The sequence below is a fragment of the Lathyrus oleraceus genome, chromosome 5 (assembly GCF_024323335.1).
Source record: "Lathyrus oleraceus cultivar Zhongwan6 chromosome 5, CAAS_Psat_ZW6_1.0, whole genome shotgun sequence".
NCBI lineage: Eukaryota > Viridiplantae > Streptophyta > Magnoliopsida > Fabales > Fabaceae > Lathyrus > Lathyrus oleraceus.
Window position 1 is genome coordinate 12,255,304 of NC_066583.1, and position 10,514 is coordinate 12,265,817.

At 40.9% G+C, this 10,514-nt stretch overlaps 1 protein-coding gene across 1 annotated transcript; it reads left to right on the plus strand.

Annotated features, from left to right (window-relative positions):
* The first annotated feature begins 2,629 nt into the window (after positions 1 to 2,629).
* LOC127078449 (eukaryotic translation initiation factor 4 gamma-like) lies at positions 2,630 to 3,469 on the plus strand. The gene is made up of 2 exons (XM_051018904.1): positions 2,630 to 3,095; positions 3,195 to 3,469. The coding sequence occupies exons 1-2, from the start codon at positions 2,630 to 2,632 to the stop codon at positions 3,467 to 3,469; spliced, it is 741 nt and encodes a 246-aa protein (XP_050874861.1).
* Positions 3,470 to 10,514: the final 7,045 nt, after the last annotated feature.

Below are 10,514 nucleotides of genomic sequence, written 5' to 3' on the forward strand. Positions count from 1 at the left end.
AGAATTTGAAATGAGCTTAATGCAAGAACTAAAGTTCTTTCTAGGGACTCAAATCAATCAAACTTCACAAGTCACGTACGTTCATCAAAGCAAATACATAAAAGACATTCTGAAGAAATTTGATATGGCTGAATGCGATTCTGCAAAGACACCCATGCATCCAACCTGCATTCTTGAAAAAGAAGAAGTCAGCAAAAAGGTTTGTCAAAAGCTCTATCGTGGTATGATAGGCTCCCTTCTCTATCTGACTACTACTCGCCCTAATATTTTATTCAGTGTTTGTCTCTGTGCCAGATTCCAATCAGATCCTAGAGAAACTCACTTAACAGCAGTTAAGAGAATTCTCAAATATCTGAAAGGAACTCCTAACCAGGGCCTGATGTATGAGAAAACATCAGAGTATAGACTATCTGGCTTTTGTGATGCAGATTACGTAGGAGACAGAATGGAACGAAAAAGTACATCTGGAAATTGTCAGCTCTTGGGAAACAATCTGATATCCTGGGCCAGCAAAAGACAATCAACCATAGCCCTGTCCACTGCAGAAGCGGAATACATCTCAGCATCACTGTGCACTACTCAGATGCTCTGGATGAAGAATCAGTTAGAGGATCTGCAAATCTTCGAGAGTAACATTCTCATCTTTTGTGATAATATTGTTGCCATTTGTTTAAGCAAGAATCCCATTTTACACTTCAGAGCTAAGCACATAGAAATAAAACATCATTTTATTAGAGACTATGTTCAGAAAGGGGTAGTAACATTGAAATTCATTGATACTGATCATCAATGGGCTGACATATTTACTAAACCCTTAGCTGAAGATAAATTCCTCTTCATCCTAAAGAATCTGAACATTCAAAATTGCCCTGAATAATATGTGCCTCTGAAGTTGTAAAATGAGACTCTAATGTAAACACAATGGATTCTGCCTCTGACTCTGATACTCCTGCCAAGTTAGAAGTTATCTGAGTTAGAAATCTTCAGGAACCAATCCGTTGGTATTCCTGAAGATCAGATCAAGCAAACACGTGGAGTACCTTGCGTCTGGCCTTGGAACTTCTAGACAGTTGTCTAGCAGTAATCAAGGAACAGTCTTTTGAGATCTCCTCGAGCAGTGTACTGGCTCTTGGGATTAGACATCATTTATGAGCTGTAATCATTTTTCCCCTAAACCTGTTGACTTGGTTTTCGTGCTAAACTCTGTTTTGTGTGTCATTTTGCATGCGCCCTAATTTGGGTATTTAAACACATTCATTTCACACATTGCACACTTTTCACTCTCACGCACCCTTAAACCTCAGCTCCCTCAAGGCTTTCCTGCAGCAATTCTTCATTTTCATCCAAGTTTTCAACAACATCATGGATGCTCAACAACAAGTTGTTTACAACCTCTCTCAACAAATGGATTCAAGCGAACAAGCTCCAAGTTCTAGCAACCCAAACCCAGCGGTTACTGGTGTAGTCACAACTCCCATCTACAAAGAGCCTCACATTCTTGATCGTGAGCCTCACATCAACCTTGCAACGCCATTTGAGAAGCTGGAAGTATTATGTGAATCCTTAGTGGATTTTGACAACATGCGTAGAAATGGCATTGACCTCACAGATGAACTCAGAAATCAAGATAGTGATAATTGAGAAGTCCATTGCTGCTCTTCTGGGCATGGAAAAAGATGGAGGCAGAAGGATCTACAACATCAATCCTAGGGCAAAATACATGTCCCAAGAGATTAACCCAACAATCTTCAAGCAGAACGCAGAAGGCAACCCCTCCAAGAACAAGGAGCTACTTCAGAACCTTCGTGTCTGGCTGAAGATCATTCTGGGTACCATTCATCATCGCCCAGTGTCAAACTCTTCAGACTACATCAACACAGACCAGAAGTGCATTCTGTACTGCATCCACAAGGGTCTGAAGCTCTGCCTTCCAGCACTTCTTTTCAATTATCTCAGAGACTCTGTACGAGATACAAGAAACCACATGAAGCCCAGAAACTACATTCCTCTGGGAAGGCTAATCTCTGACTTTCTGATTGAAAGTCGCCTGGTGGACCACCTTTTAAAGTTCAGACTCATGGAAGACGTAATGATCGACACTGGAAAACCTCTCAACGCCAAAAATCTGAAGAGCATGGGGATTCTGGATCAGGTCAAATTCAAACCTACTCTGGACACCTCCTGGGAAGCTCTAAAAGATCAGAGGGAGATCCCCCATGGACTCTATCTGTTCTCAAAGGAAGACCCCCGAGATGTAATCCTTTTCTATCTGGATAATCTGATGAAAGAAGGAGTGGATATCTCAGACTTCAACCTAAGCGATCTCCCAGATAAGGCTCTAAACTTCATGAAACATCCACGAGGACCCTCTGACAAGGTGAGGCAAGCGAAGAAGGCAAGACTAGGAGAATCCTCCGGATCAAGACCTCCAGCACCTCTGCATGAGCCTTCTGGTAAGTCTGTCTCTCTTGCTCCCTCTGTACAAATACAACCCATTGCTTCTTCTATCCCTCAACCAACATCTATCTACACTCACTCAGAAACCCCTCCTTCAACCACCAAAACAACTCATCAACCATCCTAAAAATTCAACCGCGCCACCACCACCTTACCTCTTTCTGAAGCAGAAATGCTAAATGAAACCTCCTCACCATCTTCATCTTCTTCTCCAGAATCACCCCCCTACTTCAACATCTCATCAGACACAGAACCTTCTGACCCCTCATCTCCCACTCTGGCCCAACTTCAAACTCATACTTTGGCCTCACAACAGCCAACACAAACCCCGCCTGAACCTGAAGTCACCTCACCACCCGCAGAACAACCAAACCCACCATCATCTGACCTTCAACCTTCTGAACTAAATACCTCTGACACACCCCCACCAAACACATCCGCTGAACCACAAACTCTCAACCTAAGCCCTCCCACTTCTCCACCTCCACCCTCTGAACCACAAAACACCCTGCCAACCCTAGAGGAGGCAATAGTGTTGTTTGCAGGAGCCTCAGTTGACAAGGTCAAGTCTCTGACCATCAACTCTGGCATCAATGATGATCCTTCAGCTGTTAGGACACGCTGGAACATAGTTATTGGTTGGATGACCTCTGAAGCCTTCAAACTGAAAAGCCTCTCTGAGCAAGTCAGAAACGACTTCATCAGAGATGTTGAAGTAAGACTACAAGAGCGCTTAGCCAGAGAAGCTGAGGAGCAAGCCAGAAAGGAAGCAGAAGAAAAAGCAAGGCAAGAGGAAATTCAAAGACTCAAGGAAGCTGAAATCAAAGCTCTAACTGACACTGTTGCTGCTGAAGCTAAAGCTAAAGCCGCTGCTGAAGCTGAAGCTCGTCATGCTGAAGAATCTGCCAGCAGGGTAGAACCGGATGCTCTGACTCATGGGGAGTCTTCCACCTTTGTCCCTCTGGTTCTCAAGACTCTTGAAGATCTTCAGAAGGAGCAGAAAGAAGTCTGAGCTTGATTGGATCAACAGGATTCAATCAACGTCAACATTCAGAATCTGCTGACCCATCTGCTTCAGAGGATGCCTCCACCTCCAAACCCTTAGGCACCTAGGATTTTCCTTTCCTGATTTGCTTGTTGCTTTCTGATTATGTTTGTTCCTGCTTTCTGCTGTTTGTGCTTGATATCTGAATATATATATATTTTCCTTTCCTTTATTTTGCTGTCTTTTTGATTCTGACAAAAAGGGGGAGAAATAAAAACAGCTCTGATGAAAACATATCTAAATCCTTCAGTACTCTACATACATTGTTTTAAAATGGTTCTAATCCTTTTTGACTTAGAAATTTGCAGAAGAGTATCTAGAAACATCATATCATGGAAGCTTCGGTAAGAACTTCTGAACTCCCAGGCTTATCTCAGGGGGAGCTCACTTCTATCCGATCTGATAAATTCTTATCTCTAAATGTTTCATCTATAAATTAAGATTGTTTTGTCATCATCAAAAAGGGGGAGATTGTAAGAACAAAATTAGTTTTACAATAGAATTCTAGGATTTTGATGATAACAAAGGATGAAACCAAAAATGGCACCCTAACGAAATTTCTCTAAGTGTGTAGGACTCTGAACAAAAACAAAGGAATCTGATCGCTTTATCAGATACAAACTCTGATCAGATACAAACTCTGATCAGATACAAAGTACTAGAAGATCAGAAGCATCTGAAGAAGAAGTGCGCTCTAGAAGTTCTGACTCTGAGCAAAACAGGACAGCAGAATACCAGAAGCTCTAAACTTCCACTGGTCTCAACTCTGATGATCTAAAAGACCAGTACTCTTAGAAGCTCTTATGTAACCTCAACGCAATCTCCGATTGACACAGAAACTCCGAGATAACAAAGACTCTGATGAAGATTCTCCAAATCCAGAAAGAGTAACGGAAAGAACTTCTTCAAATGGAAAGAAAGTATTTTTGGAAAGAAGTTATTCAGGGAGACATATTAGTTATGGCAAGAAACACATAAGTAATGACATTGAATGCTCATCAAAGGCCAATATTTTGTCATCACTCCAACGGTCCTTTCACCACTATATAAAGGACATCATACTTCAGTGAGAGACACACAACAATGCACAGAAAATTCTTTACATTCTCTCTTAGTTTTTCACGAGCTATTGCTCATACGTGAAAACACTTACTTGCTTATCCTGCTGTAATATTTGCTTACTCTTAGAAGCACTCTCGATTACAAATCTATTTTTGCTAAATTGATTTTGTTCCTCAAGTGACTCTGCGTAGTCTGTATACTTGGGAGGACTAAGAGATCACTCTCTTAGACGTTTGGTTGTATTAATCTTTCAAGATTAGTGGATTAAGTCCTTTTTGAAGGCGAAATCACCTTGGCCGGGTGGACTGGAGTATCTTTGTGTTATAAGCGAACCAGTATAAAATCCTGTGTGTTCTTATTTTTGAAAAAGCCTTTATTTTCAAAAACAATTCAAACCCCCCTTTCTTGTTTTTCTCACCTTCAAAGCCCATTTCAAAAGTTTGGAGAGAACCAATAAGCTCATCAACCTTCATATTGCAGATATCTTAAGCCTCTTCTATAGCAGTAACCTTCATGGCAAATCTCTTGGGCAATGATCTGAGAATCTTTCTTACAAGTTTTTCTTCATACATTTTCTCTCCTAAGCCACCAGAAGTGTTGGAAATTTCAAGAATATTCATGTGGAAGTCATGAATAGTCTCATCCTCTTTCATCCTCAGATTTTCAAACTTGGTAGTCAGCATCTGGAGTTTAGACATCCTTACCTTGGAGGTACCTTCATGAGTTGTTTTGAGAGTATCCCAAACTTCTTTACCCAGCTCACAGTGATGCACCAATCTGAAGATGTTCTTATTTATCCTAGTGCATTCAAGGCCTTAGAGTTTCCAAGGGCTAATGCCTCTTGCTCTTTGTCCCACTCTTCTTCAGGAACTTGCATAATGATTCCATCTTTACCTGTCTTCGTTGGATGCTCCCATCCTTTGTTGACAGCTCTCTAGACCTTGTTATCTAGAGACCTCAAGAAGGCTATCATACGAGGTTTCCAGTCATCATAGTTAGAACCATCCAGCATGGGTGGTCTATTTGAGAATCCTACATCCTTGTCCATGGTACTAGAAAGTAACGTCCCTAGATCTCACACAGAAATTAACAGGCAGGGTGCCTGCTCTGATGCCAATTGAAATTCTAGTAACAGACTATCGATGTCACACTAGATTATTTGGAAATACACTAAGACCTAACTTTTTATGACCCCAAGAGAAAAAATGTTCTTAAGGACCATATGAACAACTTTCATGTTCATCAAAAATTGATTTGAAGCTTGGAAGGTCATTATCCATTCCAAGACATTATAGGTCATTTTGACTAAAACCCTAATTTTGGGTCAACTTCCCAAGGACATAACTCCTTCATTTTTTATGATTTTGATATGAGATCAAATGCATTAGAAAGCTTAAGATGTCTACTTAAAATGTTATGTTGAGCTAAATTTCAAAATCTCAAAAGAAATACATGTGATAATGCAAAGCATTATAGGTCACTTTGGACCAAATGCATTGAAATGTGAAAAAGTCCAACTTCAAGTGCCCATAACTTCTTCATCAAAAATCCAAATTGAAACACTAGTAACAGACTATCGATGTCACACTGGATGTTATGACATCCAATTCTGCACAGACAGGAATGTATACAGAAGGTAAATGTAAAGGACAGTAAATAACACAAAGAATTGTTTACCCAGTTCGGTGACAAACACACCTACGTCTGGGGGCTACCAAGCCAGGGAGGAAATCCACTATAAGAGGTATTAATTCAGGACTTAAACCAATTGTTTAATCCTATCACTTAAGACCTACCAAATGCAATTTCAATATAAACTAAGACCAGAGTTCCTACTCAATCACCACAGTGATTACAACCTTTAATTAGTTTAAAGTCAATGGCAAAGTTATACTTCAAACAACTCTTGATTGTGCTTAACGGCTTTAATCAAGAAACACAGCACTCATGCTTAAAAGCTTAGATTGACACAACAATTACAACTCAATGAACACCCTAGTCCAATGCAATCATCTAGGTGATAATTGCTTGGCTCACAAGTAAAACCTAATACAAGACACAATCAAAATACAGCAGTGAAATATGATGATATAATAAATGCTTCACGCTTCAAACCCCTGAGTTGCTGAAAGTAGGATTGTCTTCCTTTTATAATGCAGCACTTGGGCCTTGTACTTGAATTTCCTAAAAATAAGGTCAAGCAAGTTAACCTAATTTCTACACATTAGGGTGCTAACAAATAGGCTATTTGTTAGGGCTCTTAACTTTAGCTCTTCTGTTAGTTTCCTGGATTTTAGCACAACTGTTAGATTCCTGAAAAACAGCCTGAGATAAATACTGAATCATAACAGAAAAACTAACTAGCCTACACTTTAGCATATGCCGTCAGGAATGAATGTCATAACATTCAGTTTGACGTCCAAAACATAGGCTATATGCTAGGTTTCTTAATTCTAGCTTTGCTGTTAGTTTCCTGAAACAGCAGCCTGAATTAAATACTGAACTATACCAGAAAAAACCAACTGCCCTATAATTCAGTATCTGCTGTCAGGGATGAATGTCATAACATTCAGTTTGACATTCAGTAAATCATGTATTAGCTACTCCTGTAGCATACAACTCAAGCATGTCATGACATCAGTCAAGACATCAGAGTACAGTTAGTATTTTAACACAAAATGCAGCCAATCAAAAACATCTACACAAATGATGCAAAATTTAAGTCCAAATTGATTGTCTTGAAAAGATCTACAACTTTCATGTTGAAGGTTTTGTCATTTGGAGCTTGCATCATTGAGACAGAAGGGCTTGAACTTTGGCCAATTTTGAAAATTTCACTTATGCATGTTTTGCACCCTACACTTCAAGTTCAATATTCATTGATTTACAAGGCCCAAATGGAATTGTGATCAACATGACATTTGTTCCTTATGCAATAAGCTTTCCAACCATTACTCATAAGGTTGCATTTCAAGTTTGGACATGGCATTTTTGAAGAATTGAATGTAATAGTGCATTTTGTGAAAATCATTTCAATTGCCATGCATGAGCTAATACAGTCCAATCTGCATGTCCATTTTACTTGCATCATGCATTGGCTTTCATTTCCTGTTAGAATTAGGCCCTCCATGCGCCTGTACAGGCCCATGCATGGAGGCCCTTTCCGTTCATGCAAGTTTTTGTTCATGCATTCAGCATTGCTTCAACTATAAATACAATGCCTTGGCCTCTCATTTTAGCAACCTAAAGGCACCCCAATTGCTGCTCAACTGAAATCCTAGCTGTAGCACCTCAAATTTGCACCTCTCATTTGTACATACATTTCATTTTTAGGTCATTAATATTGCATTCACATTGCATAGTCCATTACATCTCATCAGTCAAGACTGGTCAGGAGATTCAACTGTGCAAGAGAGCAAGAGCATTTTCCATGAGATGAAAGCCCTATGGTGGTTCCAATGAGCTTACATGACCCAAGGATCATTTTGAGGTAACTTGGCCAAGTGTTGAAGGCTCAGAGTCCACAGTGCATGAAGGGTTATTGCTAATGTGAGCACAAGGCACGGTTTGGGGTTCACAAACTTGGATCTGACGCTGGAAGGTCGTAACCATAACAAAGCCCTGCATATCACCATGGAGTGCAAAGGCGCATTATTGTCACATGTGTTGGTGGATACTGGCTCGTCTTTGAATGTGCTGCCCAAGAAGACTTTGAGCAAGATAGATGTTGAAAGGGTTGTTCTCACTCCAAGCAATCTTATTGTTCGTGCTTTTGATGGATCCAAACGGTCTGTTTTTGGTGAAGTCACATTGCCTGTGAAAATTGGCCCGGAGGTGTTCAGTATTGTCTTCTATGTGATGGATATCCAACCAGCATATAGTTGTCTTTTGGGGCGTCCCTGGATACATGGGGCTGGGGCAGTTTCGTCAACTCTCCATCAAAAGCTGAAGTATGTTTGGAATGGTCAGATTGTAACTGTGTGCGGCGAGGAGGACATTCTGGTGAGTCATTTATCCTCTTTCAAATATGTGGAGGTGGATGGCGAGATCCATGAAACTTTATGCCAAGCGTTCGAGACCGTTGCTATTGAGAAGGTGGCTTTCGTTGAGCAGAAGAAGCCAGGTGCCTCAATTGCATCATACAAATAGGCTATGGAGGTTGTCAGCTCGGGCAATGCAGAAGGCTGGGGCAAGATGGTTGACTTGCCCGTCAAAGAAGACAAATTTGGTATCGGTTATCAACCTCTGCAGGCAGAGCAGGGTGAGCAGAAAGGGCTGAGTACCTTCACCAGCGCTGGGCTGATGAATCATGGTGACGTCTTTGCAGCCGGTAGTGAAGACGGAGATAGTGATTATGATCTGAACAGCTGGGTTCGCCCGTGTGCACCAGGGTAGACGATCAACAATTGGACAGCCGAAGAAGTGGTCCAAGTTACTCTTCAAACAGAGTAATTTTCTTTTGTTTTTCATTTTGCACAAAACCCTACGTTCTGCCCAAGACGTAGTGGTTCATTGTAGGGCCTCATCATGTTTTTCAATAATATCATTAACAAAGGACATTTTGCAAACAATTTTGTGATCCCTGTCTTTCTGTTTTTGTTTTTCATTTTCAAAACAATAAAAATGGCAATGTTTTTGTTTTTGTGACTTTTTTGAACTCTTTTTTCTAAAATAAAGCATTAAACATGCAGAATCGATCTTACGGACTCCACTATAAACAGTTTTGTTATGGCTCAGTATGATTTCAATAATCCCATCTACGAAGCTGAAGAGGAGAGTGAGGAAGACTGTGAACTCCCTAAAGAACTGGTCAGATTATTGAAGCAGGAGGAAAGGATCATCCAACCTCATCAGGAGGAGTTGGAGATTATTAACCTGGGTACTGAGGACGCCAGAAGAGAGATCAAGATCGGGGCTGCTTTGAAGGAAGATGTCAAGAGAAGGCTGATTGAGATGCTGAGAGAGTATGTGGAGATATTCGCCTGGTCGTATCAAGATATGCCTGGGTTGGATACGGATATTGTGGTGCATAGGCTACCTCTCAGAGAAGATTGTCCTTCAGTCAAGCAGAAGCTTCGCAGAACTAGTCCTGATATGGCTGTTAAGATCAAGGAAGAGGTTCAGAAGCAGTTGGATGCGGGTTTTCTGTCAGTTACTACTTATCCCCCGTGGGTGGCCAACATCGTTCCCGTGCCAAAGAAGGATGGAAAAGTCAGAATGTGTGTCGATTACCGGGATTTAAACAGAGCAAGTCTCAAAGACGACTTCCCATTACCTCACATTGATGTATTGGTTGATAATACTGCTCAATCCTCGGTTTTCTCTTTCATGGATGGTTTCTCTGGTTATAATCAGATCAAGATGGCGCCAGAGGACATGGAAAAGACGACATTCATTACACCTTGGGGCACGTTCTGCTATAAGGTGATGCCATTTGGGCTGAAGAATATCGGTGCTACCTATCAGAGGGCTATGACGACTCTCTTTCATGACATGATGCACAAAGAGATTGAAGTGTACGTGGATGATATGATTGCGAAGTCTCAGACAGAAGAGGAGCACCTGGTGAACCTGCAGAAGTTGTTTGGAAGGCTGAGAAAATTCAAACTGAGGCTGAATCCGAACAAGTGTACGTTCGGGGTGAGATCCGGTAAGCTGTTGGGTTTCATCGTCAGTGAGAAAGGGATTGAGGTTGATCCAGCAAAAGTAAAAGCTATACAAGAAATGCCTGAACCGAAAACAGAAAAGCAGGTTCGTGGGTTTTTAGAGAGATTGAACTACATTGCACGGTTTGTATCTCACCTAACTGCCACGTGTGAACCGATTTTCAAATTGCTAAGAAAGAATCAAGCAATCAGGTGGAATGATGATTGTCAAAAAGCTTTTGATAAGATAAAAGAGTATTTACAGAAACCTCCAATCCTTATACCTCCAGTTCCTGGGAGGCCTC